Genomic DNA, 23,410 nt, shown 5'->3' on the forward strand with positions numbered 1-23,410 from the left:
GCTCTGAGAGCTGGGAAAGGGGATGAGAGGAAGAGTGGGCTCACAAGAGCAGCACTTGATACTCACAGGCTAGTGGAGCAGATGCCTCTCAGGGTCAGGCACTGAATGGACAGCTAGAAACCAGGGTGTCAGGGGTGAGCTCTGCACCTCCTCAGGACTCTGCGATGCCATACACCTGCTCCGTGGACTGCTGACGAGGTCACCTTCAGAACGGCGGTGCTACAACCACTAGTGTATGGAGGCCTGAGGTAGCCCTGCTGCCCCTCTCAGGAAGTCATTCCTGCCCATGGGATCAGGTCAGACGCCAGGTCCCCAAGATGCTGGCTTTCATTTTAGAATACAAAGAAGATTTTCCCCAGTGGCTCATCTACACTCAATCTTGTTGCCAAGTGGGTTGTCTGAAATGTGCTTATTAATTATTGATAACCTCGTTGATTTTTAATACGTGCTTGCCTCTAGCAGTGGAAGTTTGTAAAAGCACGCAATTACTTTAAACACACACCAAGGAGAGACTTCATTACATTGACCCACTGAGAGAGAAGGCAGGGTACAAAAAATATTTTAATATATTACAGCATCTTACAATATATCAAACCAATACTCAGGAGTATCACGTATGAGCATAGAAAGTTACATATAGATATATTTCCCTAAAAACTAAGACCTCATATACACACTCAAGACAAAGACTTAAGATCTTACAGCATAGTGAGTCATTTAATCACAGTGGACTAAACAGACCTTTCAATAAGAGGGCAGCCTATGCGATGAGTTATTGCCTGACAGAGCCTTATGGTGACTTTGTTCTCTTATTTTAGTATCTTGGTTCTCTCTATCGACCCACCCACTAGACTCCAGACTCCAGAAAGTAAAGAACAGGAGCCTCCATTTCAGATGATTCAGCCAGATGGTTTCACTCATCTTCAAACTTGGAAAAAAACAGGCAACTTTCGTATCATTTATCATTAAATAACAGACAGAAGTCATACTTTTTAAACCAATATGCTATTACTAATATCTGATCTTTCTCGGTTTCTTAAGACAAAATTCCATTTGTATTATTACAATGTAAACTTAAGCAATAATTAAAAGCATCACAAAATGTTTGCCCTTAACACATAAATTGAAACACCTCAGTTAAATTGTCCCTTGTTTTCGTAATGAAAAGGAACATCTTTCACAAAACTGACACTCATATTTAAAACCAAAAGAAAAAGACAAAATACTGTATTTGAATTTTACTCTAATGCTAAAAGGCCCTGTTTCCTCCCCTTAAGAAAAATGAACATTTGAATATTTTAAACATCAAAGCTTTGCAAATCCTGACAGTGCTTCAGTAAGGGGGTGGTGGTGCAAAAATGACTGTGTTTATGTACTTACAATAGTTTATTTCTTAAGTGCAGTTTGCTGTTTTCTTTTATATTTCCCTTCAGGGAAAGAGAAATAGTTTCCCTTAGCTCAAGAGAAATTCATTCCAACTCAGATGATTTGGGCAGATTTTGGGCTTCAGATTCAGATTTTATTTCAAAAAATAATGATCAAGCACTTACTGTACACAGATAACGCCTGCAGTGCTTCCACATATGGCATCTTTCTCTGCTGAACTTACTCATGTTGAAAAATGTAAAAATCAGCAAAATGCACTCATGTTAAGAAAAAATCTGTTTATGTTTATGTTGATTATATTAACATCATCATAGCTTAGATACTATCAAAATCCACAAGGAAAAAACTTCCAATTCATTTTTCTCTTACAAAAATAAAATAAAAGGGAAAATATATGACAACCTATGCTATTTTAGATGGGACACAAACAGATTTCATTTGAATTACAGTGACTTAAAATTTGAGGTATAAATATATTTTCTGAGGAAAAAAAAGCATAAAAACCAAACCTTTCAAAATCAGCAAGCCTTGAAAATAGAAGATGAAGCAGATTTTCTGCATTGTGCCTTAATGGAATCAGGCAACATTTAAATGCCACCTAGTGAGCGACATGGGAATGGCAATTAGATTAAAATTAACTTTTTTTTTTTTTTGCTTGGGTAAAACATTTCCCATGATTTTGCTCTCTTGAAACAATGATAGGAAATTATTGTTCTCCAGGCAATGAGATCCTGTCTAGGTCATGTAAACAAGCTGCATGTGATATTTCCTGAAGGAGAGAATTCTGTTCGCTGACCCAGTTTAAGTGACATCTTCCCTCAAGCTCTTTCTTACTGCTAGAAAAGGAAGGCCCCAGATCTTCTCATCCTGACCTAGATTATACCTTATTTCAAGTGATTCAAAGTGAATTGAGAAATATTATATTGTGTCACGGCTTTATTCACATGAAATCCAGGTACATTCTAGACTCTTCATCACATTCTTTCCTACACACTCACCCAGTGCTTTTTCAGAACAGATGGTGCCAATCCAGCAAGCTGTCACTTTTCAGAGAATTGGGGCCAACCATCTACTCAACAAGGCTACATGTTTCTGCCTGACGGACTCGTGTGGCTTAAATAATAGGTTCACACAGCAACCCAAGCACTGACCCTGTGTCAACTTCATCATGAAATGTAAAGTGTATCTTGGTTTTGCTAAGAATCTTGGAAGAGAACAGAGAGCAAGAGAGAGAGCTAACATTCATGGAATAGTCAGCGTGGGCCAGAGGCCGTGCAGAGCATCAGTAGATGAACGATCCCTTCTAGGTGCTTACTGAAGACTGGTAAGATTATCATTTCTTATTCTTCAAAACATCTGTTGACTATTTTCAAACTTCTGGATCAAAAGTCCAAGATTGCAATGGTAAAAAAGACAGAAAAAGAAAGAGCAGAAATAATCAGGGAAGATATTTTGTAATTTTTCCACATCTGAACATTGGCATCTCGGTATTTAGCAGAAAAGAACCAACTCCGTCAAACAAAAGGACTGGAAAAATAAATGAAAATACAGGAGTATTGAAATGAAAATACAGGAGTCACAGTAAACACTGCTCAAAAATTCAAATCCAAAATAAGCTAATTAACTAAAGTTAATGGTTTTGCATTGTCAATGGATGTCAGTTATCCCAGTTATTTATGTGTTCAGTGACCACAGATAATCAGATGTCATGTGCAATAGAATATCAGATTCAGGGCCAGTAAGAAACGCCAACAGGAGGCACTGCTGACAGTTAGAGTCTGAGTAAGAGGTCCCCACGGGTGGGCTGAAGGCTGCTTCCACTTCCAGCATTACCAGTCTAGCTGCAGGTCTGCCTTGCTCCATACATATTTTCCTCCTCGCTTTAGAAACATCTTTTCATCAAATCCACTGAATTTTACAGCTTCTTCTACTCCAACATCCAGGATGGACTTGGAAGGCTCCTTTCGCCCGTTTCTACAGTTCAGAAAGCGCATCTAGAATATTCATGACAGAAATTGGGATATTTCCATATGATTTATCCTGTAAAACTCAATTTTGAGGGTTCATCCAAGACAAGTTTTGATATTCCAATCATTTCAACAAATATTTATTGAGAACTGTGGCCAGATTCTATACAGAGGATGCTGAACTCCTTGGACAATCTCGCTCTACTCAACTAACTCACGTTAACTGACATAAACACATTAAATTGATTAAGTGTGTGATAAACAGAATTATATATGTCCACAGGAGGGGCATGCCCCTCCATTGGGCAGGGGGTTAATCAGGAAAGGCTTTCAAAAAATGTTGATGTCTGAATTGGGTTTTGAAATTGTAAGTTGGAGAGAACAGTATTACAAAAGCACAGAAGCATGAACTAGCATGGTGTGTTTGGGAAATTATAGGTAGGTGACATTGCTGGAATAAAAACTGCGTGCATGAATATATACGTGTACATATTAACAAAACCTTCTTTAGAGAGAAGGATAGAGAGTGATAAGAAAGGAGCTACAGAGGCAGGTGGGCACCAGATCAAGAAGAATCTTCTATGCCCTGCTAAGGGTCTTGGTTTTTATCCTTTATTAAACCCCTTACAGGTAGGAACGAGGTCTTCACACTTCTCAGGACCTACCATGGCACTGAGCATTTTGTAGAAGCCCTACTATTACTTATTGAATCCAAATGTTCTTAAACTGCCAACAGCAAATTTTAGTTCCACTATGTTTCTTCCAACTGTGTGGAGACCAGTTTGTTGAGCAATATTGATCAAAACCTCCAGCCAATCATGATACTCCAAAAATAAATCCTGTTTGACTTTTCCTGTCTATCTGACCCCACAAACTGAACATTCATGGGATTACTTTTCCCCTTGTGCTCCATAAGGAAAGCTCACATTGACAAAAAACGAAACGGCTGTGAAGCACCATTGATTAAGTTGAGAATAATAAAATACCAAAGTCACAATAAGCATTTCTCAAAACACCAAATCCCAACGAAATATTGAAGCCTTTGTTCTTGTTGGAGTTCATTTCTTAAAAACAGGTCTTTGAATGAAATTATTTGCCCTTTGCTAGAAATATTGGCAAAGGTTTATGAATCTAGACAAAGAAAGAAGGAAAGAGAAAAGAAACAAGAGGAAGGGAAAGTGATTTGTTTCCACTTTTGAGAAGGGTGGATTTCCTTCTCCTATGGAGGGCAGTGGGAGCATCAGCGACTTTTGGAGAGGAACTGTAACTCTTCTCACTAAAGCCAAGACGTATCAGTCAGAGGACAAGCTGGCAGCATCTGAGAAATTAAAGGTAATGTGACATGTGACCTTCCTCCAATGTATCCTGGGTGCCCGGTAGCCAGAGAACTCCCAGCCCAAGATGGCGTAACAGAGGGATCTGCTTTGTGTGATGTCAGCTTCAATGTGACGTCCACGGATCCATAGCCACACGGGAGACACCATGACCTGGGGGTTTGGGCACTTATGGGGACCGGGTTCCAGCCAATGCCTGCCCAGGTGCTTAGCTCAGAACTTGCCACAGTGAAGTAAGGGCTCTAATATTAATGCCCAGCAGTGAGAGTAAAAATGTGAAATGCTGGTTAAGAAGAACAAATATGGACTAAATGGCTATGCTCATTATAACTCCACTCTAGCATTCCTGCTTAATTAATTTTTAAGTGATAATTTTATAATTCATTCAAAATACTCACATATTCATCCAGAATAAGGTAGGAATCCTTCATCTGCAAAGGAGAAATTAAATACAAATTTAGTTTCAAGTGTATTTTTCTGTGTGGATGCCCCACTGTCTGTCTTAAAATGTCGGTGTGTCTGTGCTTTATTACCTCTGGATTCCATGTTTCTCATATTGCTTGAATGTCTTTGGGCACATCCCTTACAAAGTGAGCCATCTGCTGGTGCCCCATCCCCACCCAACACACATCTCCAGGGCCATCTGATTGTGTCCATTCAGATTCCAGCAGATTCACGCAGGCTGGATTCCCTGCCCCATGCTGAAGGGGTCGGAGGTCACCTGAAAGCTCCTTTGACTGAAATCCCTAGGCTAATTTTCCCATTTCCTCGAGCTGTGGGAGAGCCCTGTTCTTCATTACTTAATATTCCCAGTGGCTGTGTCTGTCATACCGAATTCTCCCTTTTCCAATGTGTAAAGCAGAGCCCCTTAAATGCTATTACCTGGGAACTTACCTGAGCATTCAATATTCCTTACATTACTTGTACGTAGTTGTGCCTTCTATCCGTCTACAGACGGTGTACCTGTACTCCTGCAGTCGCTATGCCTTCCATACATACCCCTATAGGTAAGGGTCAGCAAACTTTTTTCTGTGAAGGGCCCAATAGCAAATATTTTCAGCCTTGTAGGCCATACAGTCTCTGTTGCAACTATCAGCTCCACAGACATAGCTTGAAAGCCCCCATAGAAAATACTTAAAGAGTGGATGTGACCGTGTTCTAATGGAGCTTTATTTATGGACCTTGAAAATTGAATTTCATATCATTTTCACTGGTCACAAACGTTATTCTTTGTTTTTAAGATTTTATTTTTTATTTTCCCTTTTTCTCCCCAAAGCACCCCCAGTACATAGTTGTATATTCTTAGTTGTAGGTCCTTCTAGTTGTGGCATGTGGGAGGCCACCTCGGGATGGCCCAATGAGCCGTGCCATGTCTGCGCCCAGGATCCCAACCCGCGAAACCCCGGGCCGCCGAAGCAGAGCAGGCGAACTTAACCACTGGACCACAGGGCCGGCCCCTCGAATGTTACTCTTGTTTTGGCTTTTCTCCCAACCATTCTTAGCCTGCATTCCAGACTTGTCCCCGGGGCCATAGTTTCCTGAATCCCGAGCACAGTCAGGTCAAGACCTTGCTATTGACAATCTGGAGATGGGCCAGCAGCAGAGGCCTCAGCTGGTAGCTTCTTAAAGGGCCCATCTCTGACCTGCTTGTTGATTCACAAACTCGGGAGCTTCCAGGGTGAAATGTGAAACTGGCCTTTGTATGTGAAGGGCAAGGAGAGACCAAAGAAAGAGGCAGACCTCTCCAGACGGGTTGGTGGCAGATGCAATAAGCAAGGGAACTTATGTATGAAGCTTATCTCGGGTAGCTGCTAGATGAGAAGACCTCTGCACCCCCTGCCAGAATCTTAAAAGTTTCTGTAGAGGCCTTAGCCGCATTCAGTCCTGTCTACCATCCAGATGGTCTCAACAACACCCTGCTCTCTTAAGGCTGCCTCCTTGGAATAGCTCCCACTGTGGGAACGGTGGGCAGAACATACATACCCAGGCCAGGGGACGGGGTGAGGAACCTCTGATTTCCTGGGCCCAGCTCAAGGGTCATGTCCTCTCAATGACTTCCTCCCAGACTGCTGAGTCAGAATCTGCATTGTAACAGGAGCCTCTGGGGTTTGCGTTTGAAACATACTTTGGAGTTTGAAACTCAGTAGCTAGTAAGTGTCTCTGGCTTTGGCGTCATCCACACTCTAGCTTGCCCCTGACTAGGCTCTGCCTCTGATGTAGGTGAGGTCAGTTAACCCTACAACTCAGCCTTACTGTTTCCACAACCAGGGTATGAAGCCTGGCCCACAGAGCGTCTGTGAAAGCACTCCCAGTCCCTCGTGCAAAGGAAGTGCTCAAAAAGTAGTCACACTTATTGTGGCCCCCACATTAGCTACATAATTAAGACAAGATTAAAAAAATCATATCAAATAGTGCATGGATATGAGAGTTTTCTCCTCTGCTCTTTCTCTGTTCTTTTCAAACGTTGCCCTGTCCCCCATGCACAGATTTTCTTATTCATGCTCCAGTCAACATTACTCAGAAGTCAAAGGCATAAGGAACAAATCTTTGTTCTGGAGTTCCTAATATGATAGGCTGATAAGGTGGGATTATGCTGCATGTGTATTGTTTGGTGGGAAGTGGGAGAACATTTTGAGTTTTAAATACTTTTAAAAATAAGAAAACGACTTATTTTAGAAAATTTTAAAGTGCAACTCCAGCATGAGCATGGGATACGTATATACACATTTTTCTTTTGCACCTTAGGATTAAAAGCCAAATGAATTTTGCATACTGTTCTTCATTCGTACCTAATATTATATCATGAGTACTTATCCTTGTCACCTAATGTTCTTTGAAATATGGTTTTAGGTCACTATCACACTTCATACTGTGAACATTCGAGTTTACCTGCTCTCTTTATGCTGAATATTAGACTCTCTTTGATTTTTTACTGTTGCCCTTAACACTGCAGTAATGGACCTTTGAACAAAGAGGTTTTTTTCTTTAGCTTCTGAGAACACACTAATTATTCATTCTGCCTCTGGTAACACCTGGAAGTTCCATAGTGTAGACACACTTTGCCTAATGTTGTCTAAACTACATAACAGATAAATTTGTGCTAATAGGATGTATCTATCCAATTGTAATCACATTAGAAAACTAAAGAATTAGTGAAACATTTCTTCTGCATTCTATCCAACATTTAAAATTATCCATAAAGATAACTGAAGTAAATACTGTGATAGTGTTGATATCAACGTAGCAGCATTGGTCCCTCCCCTGTTTAGGCACCCTGTCCTACATGTATGACGTCTAGAGAGATTACCGCTAACCTCATACGGCCCTCCTTGGTACCATTTTAGCCACTGCAGGATGGGGAACCTGAAGCTCATTCAAAGGCCCACAGCTGGAAGGCGCAGGGCCGAGGGTGGGCCCCAGCCCTGTGCCTGCACTCCTTCCACCCCTCCACGGGGACCCTCCCCAGTAAGACTGTGTGGAGCCCTGAGGGGAGAGATTTCCCTCTTTGGAGTCATCTAAATGTGTGATGGTGAACAGAACAATTTCTGCTTTATACAACCTTCTGGTTAGACTCAGGCACCAAACAGGACACCTCTTTGTGGCGGTGTAAGAATCCTTCAAATTCTTCATCACTGATAAGGAATCGTTCTGCTTCTCTCAGAGCATCTTCTCCAGCGTTCTCACCCTCAATTCTGAGGCACTGGAAGACCTGAAAGACAAGTGTGGTGTTTGCTTCGTAAAGAATTTTCCATCATTTTTTCATCTCAAATGCTGTTTCCCCTGACCCAAGCTTCATCTCTCTTAAGCAAAGAAGACCCATCAAACTAAGGAAAATTCTAAAAAGACATTGCACTGGGGAAGCCAGAGCTCACCCTAAAATTTAGTAAGCACAAACATTCCTAAAATATAAACTTAGAAATACTGGTCTAGATTATGTTTGCTCTAGTCTTATAAGCCAATTTTTTCAGACTACAAAATAACAGATGTTTATTGATGGAAATACGGACTATACAAAAACATCAAGAAAATAAACAAATCATTTGTAATCCCCAAACCAAGAAATAAGTATTTTCAAAATGTTGTTATTTCCACTGATTTTCATACTTCCTTGTTACGGCCTCTAGAATATGTTTGTTTTTCAGTTAATATATAAGGACAGTCTTCCCAAGCCATTAATAGTATTTCTGAACATTCTTTTAAGTAAATAAATAAATGTGTGTGTGTAAGGTGTCCTTCCACCATAAGGAATGTCATCATCTGAAAAGGAAAAACTCAGTCCCAGGGAATTGTTCAAGGCGACAGTGGCTGATCGGAGACAGACCCAGCACAGAGCCAGGTCTATGAGATTTTCACGTAAAGGGGGGAGATTCTACATAGGATTTAATTCACATTTTAGTCAGTTTAGAAGTCATTTTAAAATGCCCTAAATACTGCTTTCTTGCTCACTCCTTTGACACCTGCCTCTGCTGATCGTGTTCACATGGTACTTTCAACATTTGCTTTCATGGTTGTCTTCCTCAGTAGGCTGTGAGCATCTTGGGAGAGGATGCCACTCAACTTGCACCCATAGCACTCATCTCCAGTGCTGGCACAGGGTGAGGAGAGATAGAGGTGGCAGGGAGGATGGCCTTTCTCACAAGTTGGAATCCCAAGCTGACTGAGTATCAGATGATGAAGATACACATGGGTGTTTTCCCTGGTGGCTTCCGTTCCAGAATCTGCCAGCTAGAATGGAAGGGTCTCTTGGGAGGAAATCATGTCACAGGAGCTTGAGGGAGAGCAGTGGGAGGGCGGTGGGACGGGATGGGGAGGGTCAGGCGAAGCCCTCTCTGTTGCCAGTGGAGCAAGCCCATGGGTGACAGCAAACCCCCTGCTGACAAATACCATGTGGCTCAGCACTGAGGTACTGCTGACGGCACCTGCAAGTCCAGGGGCAACCAGGAGGAGGCAGCTTGGGAAACCAGGTTCTGAACCACGTGAGTAATCACACAAGAACCTGATCCAGGACAATTGATTTACATCAATTTGCAGCCTGCAGACATCAAGAATGTGATAAGGAAACTGTTTTCCAAACAGGCAACAGCTAATCCTCTCCCTCCAAAAAAGTCAGGGTTTTGAAAGGCAATTCTGTAGTGAATCAGGCAAGGGGAAGCCAGAGCAGAAGTCAAAAGATTGGAGGAAAAAAACTATGCATTAGAAACGTGACAAGGAGACACGAGGAAACCAAAGGTATGAGAAGAAAACATACATATAAAAGTTGAAAAGAGAATAATGAGGAAGATACTAACAGCAAAAGAAGTGGAGCAGAGAAGCGGGAGTAGGGAAATGAGAGTGGTGCCTGGGGGGTTGGTTCTAGAAGGAAAATCTAAGAACTTGGAGCTTGGGCCCCTGGCCTTGGTCTGTCCCTCCCTATTGGATCATAGCTTCCGTTCCTCATATAATTTCTCCTTCTTTAGCTTTCTTCCAGTTCCTCCTAGGCCTGGGAGGGTGGCTGATATTCCAGCTCACTTATATATGTAATCAAAGTTCAAGTTCAATATACTAATTTAAAAACTTAAGAAGTAACATTGCAGGTTCTTCTAACCCATTTCCACATATTACAGGATAACCTCAGGAAAATAATAATTTCTTTCCTCATCTCCCTAACTCTATTCTGAATGCTAACACAGGATTTAAAACCCAGCCCAGGTAGCTTTGAAAGGGAGGGTTTTCTGTGTGTGGTGCGCCCTCTTGTCTGGAGGAGACCTCTTTCCCCAGGCCTTCCCCACCTGTGGAAATTCTGTCCATTTTTCAGAGCACAGCCAAATACCCCCTCCTACATGAAGCCTTCCTGGCACTTTGGCAGAATTAAACTGTGCCTGTTTCACCTCCCCATATTATTTAAGCACTCATAGCTTTACATTACCTGAGTTTCCCCATGTCTCTACCTTTGTCGAATTGAATTCTACATCTTATACTTAGTTGCATCTACTCTGGGGTCCAGGCACAGATTTTGGATAGCTACATAACAATCTTCAAGGCAGCCTGCTAAAACTACATACTCATGCAAGCCTTCTTGCTCATGTCTGACTCCCACAGGGCCCTGTTTAAAGAATGTGGGTGTGGGATGAGGCCCAAGAAGCCGCTTTTCAAACAGTCCCCCGAGTTGATTCTGAAGAACAGCCAGGGCACAAAACCTTAATTTATAATTATCGAAAGTGTCTTCACATGGTGGGTGCTATACGTATACCCCAGAATGGCCTCGTGCATTCAAACTTTGGACCTGTTGGGAGCCGATAGTGGAGCCAGTCCTAAAGCACGGGTCTTGGGAAAGGAATTTTGCCAAAACTTTGGGATGACCTTGCCCCCAATATCTTCTAATAATTCAATGAAAAATTTATTACCATCAGCATTTACAAAGAACATATATCCACTTATAAATAAGCCAGACTTTTAAGGGGCCATCCAGTCTTATATTAATAAATACACATAAGTTAGGCTTTCTATGGACATATTCTTCAGAACATCTCCAAACACTTGGTAAATCTTTTGACCTTTATCTTCTCCATATTCCGGAAGGGAATTGGTTTTCATCAGGAGAAACTGAGCCAAAGAGAACGTAAGTAGTTTAACGTCTAATGGAGCTGAAAGAAGGACCAAGGACCGGATCCCCCGGCTGGCTCAGGAGGCCGAGTTCTCTGTATCCTGATCGTTCTCAGTTTCACTGAGACAAGTCTCTCCTGAACGTTTCCTTAGTTATAATCAGCAAACGCAACACCATGAACTTACCTTCCAGCGCACAGGGTTCAGCGCTTTAATCTGTTCCCTCATATCCTCTTCCACGTTGAATCGATTGATGACAGAATTTATCTTAAAGGCTACTCTATAATCTCTACACCACGTCCTCAGTTTTTGAAGATTTTGCACATGGTTCTTCTTTCCTTGACCACGGCCAATGAGGACGTTGACTTGCTCGTCAAAGCTGTCACAGGAGATGGCGAGAATGTCCAAGTATTCAGCTGAGGGAAAATGATCATCTTTAAACTTTTCCATTCAAAGACCAAGCCCTACAGGTCGTTTACATCTCTTTATGAAAAAACATATCTTGCTTGTATCTCTTTCAATTTTTCAAAAGATACTTTTCCTCACACCCACAAAACTCACTGAAATGTGAATTATACTGGGTACTTGTGTAAAATAATCTTGAAAATATATATATACACATAATGAGATGATAGACATGCTTACGTTCGACTGTTCTAAAACTCTGCACGTGTTTGTGGACATTTATCAATATATTTAAATGAGGTTTTTCATTAATTCCTGCATCTAAATCATGTAACTTCTGAAGCAGGGAGATCTTTTGGCACCTCCAGCCATATGTAGGAGCATTTACAGATTTACTTCTCTTTTTCTCATCACATAAATAAACTTGTTCTGTAGAACCCTAATATTTTTTGGCAAGTTCTTTGGCTTCTCCTTGACTTCTTTTGTGTATTTGATTCATCATCTAACTATTTATAGAGACCCTACGGTATTTCAGCCACAGCTGAATCAGATGCTGAGAAAGCCATGAGGGAATGGAGTTCAGTGGAGGAGACAGAGTGTAAACCGCCCCTCCCTGAAATGGAACATATTAAGAGCCATGAAAGTGGGTTGAAATTGGAGCACAGAAAACATCAGTGAGCATCATCTTCATTTTGGCCTCTCTTCCATCGGTTTCTGAAACATTACTTTCTCCTCTGCCTTACTTTCCACTGTTTGATTTCCTCTGCTGCTCCACACTATCCACCTGCCTGTTAAGCACAGGCATTCTCTGTTGCCCAGTCATTCACGGGCCAACCCCGCGCAGTTGATTCAGTATCAGTTTTCCTAGTTATAGTAATTATGCAGCATTGACTGCAAAGTCAATTCTAAAAACTGCTCTTCAGTTATAGAAACTAGGGCTTCCAAACACTCTTTAAGCAACCGTTATTTAACTTCACAATTGGAGAGTAATTTTAACTTCAATGGGGGGGCTAATTTGATGTTAGCCACATGTATGGCCTCCACTTCCCAGGAGAAAGACAGAAGTGACTGATGGTCCTGAACTCTGAACTATGACTTAAGGTGAGTTACAATCTGTTACCTAATCGTACATCCTGGGTGTCTCATCTTCCTAACCAGACTCTAGGCTCTCCAAGGGCAAGCACTTGTCTTTTACTTCTTTTACAGGCTCAAAGCATCTAGTACAAACTGAAGTCAGAATAGAGATATTGGTCATTATTTAAGACAACCAAAATATTCTAAAAATTGATCTCAAATAAATTCCTAATGGTATAGCATATGGGGAAAAGGCAACTTACTTAACAGGCGGTCTCCAACCAAACCAAATAGGAAGTTCAAAACCCCCAAAATAGAGACCCATCAGTTATATTAATGCCCTACTTAGTTGATTTCCAAGCTGCCTGAGAAGCTCTACGTCAGTTGCTGTTTCTGCCACCTCCCCAGCTTTTGCTGTGTTACTATGTGCTACTATGATATCCCCTCTCCTGTTCTCAGATTTGCTTATCAAACCCCTGTGAAGAAACAGTTCACAGAGCAGATCTGTTTGCTCAGTCCCTGCATGTCCCCAGGAAAGCCTGGAACCATGATAGAATCCGGGCCAACTCCTGCCTATATGACTGCCAGAATGTTCTATATGTCACTTCTTGATGATGTGTGTATGCCTGGGGCAATGGGGCGTGTAAACTCAACTTGTCAAGAGTCGTCAGGAGTCTTCAGCAAGGTTCATGATGTACCTGGTTTCATTGTTGTGGGCCCTGAGTTTCAGTTACCATGGCTGGTTGCATGGCAATATTTGCCTAGGGGACCAGCCCTGCATAAAAGCCTCAGACTCTAAAACTCAGATGAGCATTCCTGGGCCAAGACATTCCAAACATGTCCCTGTCACTCACTGCTAGAGACAAAGCACACCTGTGTGTCCCTGGCTGGGGAAGGACTCAGAAGCTTGTCTGACCTCTCTGGACTCTGGCAATCCACATCTTGTTTCTGCTCTGTATCTTTTTGCTCTAATAAACCTCAGCCGTGAGAATAACTGGCTATTAAGTGAGTGCTCCTAGAAAGCTGCCAAACTTAGAGTGGTAGTGGGAGCTCTGAAGTAGGTCCGCTCATCCCCTGAGGCACACAGACCCATCCCTGGTTCTTCCAACCAGAGGTAGAAAATTGGAGGCTAATGGACTACATAGGTATACGTAAATACAACATCTGAAAATATTTCAAGTTGGATTTAAGATAGAATGTAGATTTCTGATGTGTCTTTGACAATGTGAGGATATGGCAACCCTATGCTAAGCTCCCATACAGTACTGAAATCAATGGAAGCTCATACTTGGCTGTCCACTTGTCCGCTATAATAGGGCATGATGCTTCCAATTCTTCACAGTCTTCACACTTTCTCATCATCTCTCTCCCATTGAAGCTGGTTTTTCTTACACACTTCAAAGTCACTAATGACACCGCCTCCCTGATACAAGCATTTGAGCCTTTGACCCTGAAGGGCAGAGACCCTCCTGGCTTCTACTCTCCACAGCACACTGACAAGCAGATGGAGCAATTTTGGAGGGAGAGCGTTGCCAGGTACACATCCTGCAAACATGACCAATTATTCTCTGCTCACACCTGCTCCTTAAACCTTTCTTTTTTTTCTGTAAATGTGGTTCCCAAAGCTTACTTCAGAACTCTGACCCTGGTCTCATGAAGTGACTCCCTTTATGGATGTTTCAGTTTTAATCCATTGCCTTTGTCTTCCCTGGTTCACCTCTACCTGAAACTTGTGAATCTTCTCTTCCTGCTCAACCTTCATCATATGGGCTATACTACCTACATGCGCAACCTCCCCTCCCCACCATGTCCATTTCCTTACCATCTCAGAAGGGGCATTTGGTCAGAGATTTCCTGTGAACATCCCCCACAGATCATAAATGCAACTACCCTTTGAATGATTTCAAGGCTCAAACAGCTCATACAAAGCAAGAATAGAAAACTGTACTCTAAGAGTTAGGTTCCAACTGTCTCCTACAATGGTAGCAGTAATAATAGCTAACATTTTTCAAGTGCTTCGTAAGTTCCTTAGAGCAGATGTTATGTCTCTGTAAAACTTAGCTGTAAGGGACCTCAGCAATCTTACAATCAGTGGTTTCTACTCCTGGCTGCATACTGGAATCCCTTGGAGTCCCCCCAAATTGGCCTGCCCCCACATCAGGAGGTTCTGACATAACCTCTCTGGGGTCCAGTACCAACAAAGATATTTATTTAAAGTTCCTCAGCAGGGGCCAGCCCCACGGCGGAGCGGTTAAGTTCGTGTGCTCTGCTTCTGCAGCCCAGGGTTCACTGGTTCGGATCCTGGGCGTGGACCTGGCACCACTCAACAAGCCATGCTGTAGTGGCGTCCCACATGGCACAACTAGAAGGACCTACAACTAGAATATACAACTATGTACTGGGGGCTTTGGGGAGAAGAAGAAAAAAAAAGGAAGATTGACAACCAATGTTAACTCAGGGCCAACCTTTAAAAAAAATTTAAAAAAAGTTCCTCAGCAGCCAAGTGTACAACCAAAGGTGAGAATGACTGTTTCAGTCCAATTACTTAATTAATACATGAGCCTAATAAAATACATAGTTATTTATGTATAAATATAATACACATTTTTGTTATGTATAAATTATGCATAATTATGTATAATTATGTATAAATTATGTATAAATATAATACATAGTTATTTATGTAAATATTTTTTAAATTAAACATTAATAGCAAACAAGCAATAAAGCCTGGGCTTGCAAAACTGTCACCCATGTTAACTTTCCCTGCCAGTAGTTAAGCTAAAGCCATAGGCCTTAATACTTGCTAAACTGAAATGTGCAGAAGAGTTATGCTCACTAATATGCTGTGTTCTCTGTCTTGCCACACTTGTTCACTCAGAGCCCCACCAAACTCTAACTGCCGTAACTCCAGGCACAGCTTGAGCGGAGATTAGAATGAGCAAGTTGGATGTTTCCTCCTATCTGGTCCCCAGCAGGCCTGGCCTAAGGGCCAGGATGGAAGGAAAGAGAGTACCCAACACTAACAGTGGCAACAACTACAGTGCCATCCCAGCAAGCGCACCGTAGCTCCGGAACCACCTCTCCCGGATCAGGCTGCCGTTGCTCACGATGCTCACGCTCGGCAGGTGCAGCTCCTCTTTGCAGAACTTCACCAGCTGGCCCAGGTATTCGCCCCGGTCCTGAAGAAACGGCTCTCCGCCCGAAAAGTTTATTTTCTCCATGCCTGGGAGAGAGGAAAAATGATTTTTTCCTTCTATTTTTCTACTTCACAAACATCCATTACTATTTTAATGACAAAAGTACTATTTCCTTAATGGAACAGAATGAAATAACTCCTCACTGTTCTCTCTCCTTGACTCCTGGTCCCTGCTCAGCCTCACTTTGTGGAAATAAGCATGTATACAATCCAAGGCCTCACCAGGAAAAAGGTCACCTGAAGTTGTGTTTTCCCCCCGATTTTCAAATAGATGCACTTCAAAGCAGGAATTAGTGGCACAGATGACAGAATTGCTTAGAAGCTACAGGGTGCAAGGAGGTATCCCACAGATTTGCAAACAGGAAGCCACTTTCCCCATGGAGAATGGTTGCCTTTGGGCTCTCATCCCTGGGACATCATTCCTCGTGGTTCTGGGATGACCCTCTCCACCCCACCTCCATGGAATGGATGCCTCTTGTCTTGGAATCTGCATCCTCCTCTCTCTGGGTTTACTCCCTTATTTTTGAAAATTCTTTCAGGAGTTTCCTGAAAAAGCATAAAATATGAATTAAAGTGAGGACTTGTATGTTTCCAAACACACTTGTGATCAAGTGTGGCCAGGTACAATATTCTGATTGAAATCACTTCTCACACAGAAGCTTCAGGGCATTACTTATTGTCTTCTAGGTTTTAATGTGATTGTTCAGAAGTCTGGTATCACTCATTTAGGATCTTTTGTAAGTACATGGCTTTTGCCCTTCCAGAAGTTTCCTTTCCAATGTTCTGAAATTTCAGGATGCTGTGCCTTAGTGGAATCTGTCTCTGTTCCTTGCTCTGGACGCTTGGAAGGCCCTCCATCTAAAAACGCAGCTCTTTCTGTTGTGGGAAGCTTTCCTACATTACTTGCTTGATGATTCCCACCTCTTCTCAAATTTCTTTTTCTCTTGGGAAATTCTGTTACTGGCATGTTGGAGCTTCTGTGTTGAACCACTATTTTCCTTCCACCTGTCTCTCCTGTTCCTATTGTCCTATTTTTCTAAGACTATCTTTTAGCCTTTCTAGTAAAATTTTAATTTTAGAAATCCAATTTTTAGTTCTCCGAACTCTCCCATCTTCTAACTTTTCCTTTTTTCAGCATTGTGTTATTTCATATATGTAATTCCTTCTGTCATCTCTCTCTGATTGCCAATTATAGGTTTTTTGGAGTTCTCTTCTTCTTTTGTTTTCCCTGTTTACTTGTTTCGTCGGCCTTTTATTGTGGCGTTTTATTTGTCCGTTCACATTTGAATGAAGCACAAAAGAGCTGGATGGAATTTCTGGGATGACGGAGGGGTCTGCTCACGCGGACGGTTCCACCCCAGAGTGCTAGAGAGGTGAGCTAGCTTATTCACTAGATAATGCTCCAGATGCCAGTGTCCTTGGTCTTTCCTCTGGGCCATTCTGTTTCCGCAAGAAGACTCTTTTCTCTCCTCCTATGCCTCATGTGCCAGGTGCCTGCCCCCCGGGAATGTCCGAAGGCTGACTTGCACTTAGCCCTCTAGATTCAGTGTGGTGCCCTTCTCCCCCTCCTCCCTGCTCAGTTGCCCCTGAGGGTCAGCCCGTGGGGTCCAGATCCTTCAGAAAAGGACGCTTCTCTCATCTGCAGGAACTAGGAGGGGCCTCATCTGACCATGGCGGGGAGAGCAGCTGGCCTGCCTCCAGCCTGTTGCCTCCTTCCTGCCTCACCCTCACTTCTGACTCACTGCCTTACTTCTGCGTGACACAGGTGCCAACTTCTGAAGTTTCCTGCGTTCTCCGGGGCTGTATGGTGAGCTTCCTGAGGCCCTTCCTCCTGCAGACACACGCTGAAGCTGCCCAGGTGCATCACTCAGTTACAACAGCTGTGTGTTCATTTCTCTGTGGGTTTATTCCCCTTCTTTCAATTATTTTTCTATAACTTTAGGGGAGTAGAGGAAAGATTGGAGGAAATGGAAATAAATATGCCATGATTAACTAGAAGGCCCAGAATATCTTGAAATTTCAGATTTTTATATGGTGATATTGTCACAGTGGAGTTCATTTTAAATTCAATTCAGTTCTCTTCAGTTCACTGAGTCTTTAGTAGATGCTCTCTGCCCGTGGCCCACATCATAGTTGTTCATTTCCAGAATGCAGCCTTAACTAGTAAGCAGCTCGTTCCTCTAAGTGAAGTTTTAAATGCCCACATCACAGAATTCTGATGGTGCTTAAAGCACAGACATAAGCCAGCATCTCAAATTAGAGACGGAAGCCTTGGAGAGACAGAAGATGGAGAGGAGCGGGAGGAGGGCACGGCAAATCACAGAAATATTAACAGATGTGAGAATCAGAGACCCAAGGAGCAAGCACCAGGCCCAGTAAGACCAGCACAGACTTGGTCATAGGAAGGAAACAGAAACACCAATGAGAATAGCAGAGGGGTCCAGGGAACTTCCTAAGGCACAAGCAGCACCACACCCCACAAAGTTCGCTGAGAACGTTGTTAATCTACCCACTCAGAACACTTTGTACCTACCTAATCCCTAATACTGTGCTTGGAAGTTTAATTTGTGCCATCACACTGTATGTAGTATAGTTTTTAAAATGCTGTCCTGACCCAGTGGTGAGGCCATGGCTACAAGCTGGTCAGTTCTTCTGGAGCAGCCATTTCAGTCAACACTCCGAGCACGTTCTCCACTGGGCTCTCACACCAGGCACCGTACACCGCCCTTCAGGGCCAGCCCCATGCCCAGAGCCTGCTGAAATGACTCCAACTAGCCCACACTAAGCCAGCTGGCCCTACGCTCTCTGTTCCCTCCCGCGGAAATCACAATCAAGGCTCTTGTCCACAGTCCCCCGTCCCTTTGCCTGCCGGCTGACCCCAGGACATCCCCTGGTCCCTGGGGGCGAACTGTGTCCTTCACAAGAAACTGTGAGGAACAAAACTGTGAAACTCTTCCCAGTTTCTCTCCTTCTGGATCTGCATCTGGACTCCCTGTACCCCACCCAAGGTAACACGTTTAAAACACTCACTTAATCCTTAAAATAATCTATCGAGGAAGGAATTAGTATCTTGCTTTGTAGTTGCAGGAATTGAGCTCCAGAAAGGAGCTTGACTTACTCAAGATCATAAGTCTAGAGAAAAGTGGAGCCAGGATGTGTGCCCAGGCTCCGTAGCCTTCCATCTTCCTCAGTAGGGTCACCCTTCATCCCAGCTCACCCAGAACAGTCCAGTTGACAGTTGACTAAATCACATGCTCATTCTTTTCAGCATCCCCTTTGGCTCTCGGATGTGTCTACGATTGGACCGTAATAAATTATATCACCTCACTGTTTATAAGCTAACATGCTAGGAAGCTGCTTGTGTGATGATCATTATAATCCAATAAAAAGATTATTCCTGAAAAGTGTGGTTAAATAGGGACAGATAAACTGGAGAAAGCAAGACAGTGGATTGGCCAGTGGCATAGCCCTTGATGAGTCGAGGAGCAGGTTTAGAGGGGATGACAGAATGAGAAAGCTGAAGGAACAGGATGTAGAGACGTAGCAAAGATCTCAGACAGGGAACAACTAATTCACAATGGTGTTAGCATACAAGAGCGATCCTATTACAGCGAGATCGATAGCTGATGCTCACAATGGTTAAATTCTATTCATTCTTCTCTGTTTAAAAGCCAGAGAAGTAAATAATATATTTTAGAAGCATTTTCAGCCAGAGCAGTAAATTTTAATTTTAAATATAATACACATTGAAATAAAAGATTTTAATTTAAGTTTTAATATAAGTTTAAATTTTTAATCATTACCCAAATAGATTTTCCTCTATTAGCCAGAAATCTCACTTATAGGACACATAACCCATACTATACCCTAATAATTTTAATTAACTTTGGTTTGACTTACTCTAAACTGAGGTCATTATATAAAGTATTAATTATAACTGTAATAGTTTATAATCCATAAAAAATACATAAGCATTCATCTATTTGTGCTTTGTAACAACTTTATTTTTTTTATTTTTGGTGAGGAAGATTGACCCTGAGCTAACATCTGTGCCAATTTTCTATTTTCTATGTGGACGTGGCCACAGCCTGGCTTGATGAGCCGTGCTCTAGGTCTGTGCCCAGGATCTGACCCGTGAATCCTGGATTGCGAAGCAGAGCCTTCGAACTTAACCACTACACCGCTGGGTCGGCCCCTGTAACAAATTTTTGAGGTTGGTATATGAGTTATCGTTATTATCTACATCTAAAAATCATTCAACTGATTCAGAAAAGTTAAATGTCTTGACAAATCTTGTAAGTGGTGGTGCAGGAGCTCACCCCTGGCCGCGTGGATCAGGACCGTAAGTTCTTTCCACAACACCGGAACTCTTCTCATCCGTTCATTCATGCATTAATTCACCCAGCCAAAACCATTTATGAAGTCCCTATTACATTCTAGATGTTTTGCTAGACACAAAAATCCACAGAACGATAAGATTCAACCTTGGAACTCAAACTCCTTGGGGACCCAGACAGGAAAAACGAAACAATGAAACAACACACAGGAGCATAGTTTAAAAAGTGCTCTAATATGCGTTTGTAACCAGTGCCATAGGATCACAAATGATGGGGACGGGGGTATGATTTCTGTGTGAAGAGGACCGGGAATAATCCTGAGGAGCTTTGAGAGTTCCCCAACAGGGATTGGGGTGACCCGCATTCCAGGGAGAGAGAACGGTACCAGCACAGGCATGAAGCTGCAGGTGTTGTGGGAGAATGGGATTAACAGGATGTGCCCACATCACAGGACACCTAAGACGTTGGGGTGGAGGACACTGACGGCAACACTGAGCTTGCCCAGGGCCTTGCAGGCTTGTGCTGACGGATTTGGGCTTGGATGCCACGCACGAGAGTTAAGTGGGGAGTTAAAGCATCAGAACTCTATTTTAGTAAGATAATGCGCCTTCAGTCAGGACAGCTGAGACAATGAGAGGAAACAGAGAAGTCCTGGTGAGAAATGGCGAGACTCTGAGCTAGACCCCACTGGGAACAGCGGCAAGGTGGGTCTGCCCTGGGATCAGCTGTGGATGACCGAGCAAACATAACAGGGAGCAAAGTAAGTCAGATCCAATAAAGTGCAAACTGTATGACTTCATTGTAAAAGTACAAAATCAGGCAAAACTCATCTCTGTGTTAGAAGATGAGCTTGTGGTTACGCTTGGGAGGAAGGGCAGTAACCAGAAGGGAGCATGCTCTTCTGGGCACTGTGATGTTTTCCTTCTAGATCTGCATGCTATTTACCTGAGTGTGGTTACTTGGTGAGATACATCGAGCTGTACCCTCAGGATGTGTGCAACTTTGTGCATGTTATTACACTTCCGTATAAACTTTAAACAAGCTGAGAAAAGCGTTGGTGATGTTGCTGAAGTTGCTAGCTCAGGAGATGCTCTAGGAAAGAGAGGAAGACAAGGAGTGAAGGCAGAATAGATGTGGAGTGGAAGATGCTGCCTTCTAATTGGACAAGCTGAGCTCTCTCTGCGATGCCTGCAGTTACTAACGCGGGGAAGTTTAGCAGGCAAGTCTTGAGAACAAAGTCATTGCTGTATTTGAGTTGTGCATAGTTTCTTACTAGTTTCGTATTAAGAGCACATAAATGAACCAAAATAAAAGACTCAAATCTTGCAGTTCTTAAGTCAAAGTTTTTGTATTGGTTTTCCACCTTTCTCATGAACTGTTTCTGGAAAACCCCAGTCAGTCAGTGCTTTGGACAGACTTAGAAAGCAGCACGACCTTCCCAGCCTGCCTCTTTCCAAACGCTGGGTGGACGGGGAGCTTGGCCATCCCCACGGACCTCTGCCCACTTAGAAGCGGCAGGGGAACGGCTTTGCTCCACTTCCCCACCATGCCAGCGGACTCTGGGTTTAGGCAGGCTTAGGTACCCCTACCCAAATTCCCGTTAAGCTTGTCTCACAGGATGGCATCCTCACTGTGTGATGGGAAAGGATTCAAGTTCTAGAGAAGCTCTGCAGCCCCCAGCTGGAGTGCCCCCAGCCCCTCTTCTCTGAGCCCAGCGCCTGGTTGCTGAGCCCCCTGATCTCTTTCTAGGACCAGGGACTCACCGGCCTCCTTAAGCAGCAGCAGCCCTCGCTTGGCGTCCTCGAGGGGCAGCACGAAGGAAGTCTTGGCCGTGTGGAAGCAGAAGCCACACTTGTAATTGCACTGGCGGGTGAAGTGGTAGTTGACGCTGAGCGGGGTGGGGGGCTGGTTCATGCCCTCTTCCTCTTCCCTTCTGGTCTCGGCTGCTGCTTTCCTGCTCTGGTGCCGGCTGCTCTCAGTCCCGGCCAGCCGGAATGCTGCGCTGAGCCCGAGGAGCAGGGACACCAGGCTGCTCCATACACAGCTCAGCTGCAGCCGGAAAGCACTCAGCAGCTTTCCAGCAAAAGCGATGGGCATGAACACCCACATGGTGCCGGGCGCCCTGAGGCTGCCCGCCGCTCGGAAACGCGCTTTATATGTTCCTGAGCAACCCTGTCACGGGGGAGGAGGGACACACCTTCATTTTTTTTTTTGTGAGAAAGATTGGCCCTGAGCTAACATCTGTTGCCAATCTTCCTCTTTTTGTTTGAGGAAGACTTTTTGCTGACCCAACATCTGTGCCAATCTTCCTCTATTTTATGTGGGATGCTGGCCCCAGTGCGGCTTGATGAGGGGTGTTAGGTCCATGCCCGGGATCTGATGCTGTGAACCCTGGGCCACAGAAGTGGACTGCGCAAACTTAACCACTACGCAATTGGGCTGGCTCCAGGAAATATTTGTTTGACTAGATCATGTGTGTATGAAGAAATGAAAATGAAATCAGTTTCCATTTCCAATGAAATATCACGCATGGCCCAGAGGGTAATCATGAAGTCCTTTGAAGACAAGTATTTTAAGGTTTGAAGCTTAGTTCAGCCAATAGTGTATAATTTTGGGTAAATTTCTTTACCTGCCTTATCTTGTTAACACTTCTGGGAAATATGGGTATTAATGTCTAATGCATGCAGGGTGTTTTAAGGATCAAATGACATGAGGTATATTAAGCTTGGCATAATAAATTAGAAATACTTCGCCTGCATGGAGCACTGTGTGCCAGGCACTATCTGCACTTTGCACACACCGACTTATTTCTCAGCTGGGCAGATGTGTCACACAGGAAGTAAGGGTTTAAACTGAGATTAAACACTTGCAATACCACTCATCAATTGATCATTATTATCCCATTATTTTATTATTACTTTCTCAGTCTTCCTAAGTTCTATCCTGGCTTTTTCTTTTATTCACTCATTCATTCAGGCATTCTTTCTTTCCTTCTTTTCTTTCTTCTTTCCTTCAACAAGTGTTTATTGAGAGCCTCCTTTGTATCAGGAAAAATATTAATAAATATGAATCAAATAAAGAAGTCAAAGTTCCTTTTGGCAAAGAGCTCAGAGAAGTCAACAGTCA

General features: G+C 43.2%; 1 protein-coding gene across 2 annotated transcripts; it reads right to left on the reverse strand.

The window, feature by feature from the left end:
• Positions 1–543: 543 nt before the first annotated feature.
• RSAD2 (radical S-adenosyl methionine domain containing 2) lies at positions 544–22,677 on the reverse strand. Of its 2 annotated transcripts, none has more exons than XM_044771894.2 (6): positions 22,048–22,677; positions 15,813–15,974; positions 11,456–11,685; positions 8,247–8,396; positions 5,086–5,118; positions 544–3,360 (listed from the first exon to the last, which is right to left on the reverse strand). In XM_044771894.2, the coding sequence occupies exons 1-6, from the start codon at positions 22,391–22,393 to the stop codon at positions 3,286–3,288; spliced, it is 996 nt and encodes a 331-aa protein (XP_044627829.1). In that variant the 5' UTR covers positions 22,394–22,677; the 3' UTR covers positions 544–3,285. The 2 variants fall into 2 exon arrangements, with proteins under 2 accessions (XP_044627829.1, XP_014722271.2); XM_014866785.3 differs by having other exon boundaries at positions 544–3,380.
• Between the last annotated feature and the right edge of the window lie 733 nt (positions 22,678–23,410).

Source organism: Equus asinus, chromosome 6, assembly GCF_041296235.1.
Source record: "Equus asinus isolate D_3611 breed Donkey chromosome 6, EquAss-T2T_v2, whole genome shotgun sequence".
Lineage (NCBI taxonomy): Eukaryota > Metazoa > Chordata > Mammalia > Perissodactyla > Equidae > Equus > Equus asinus.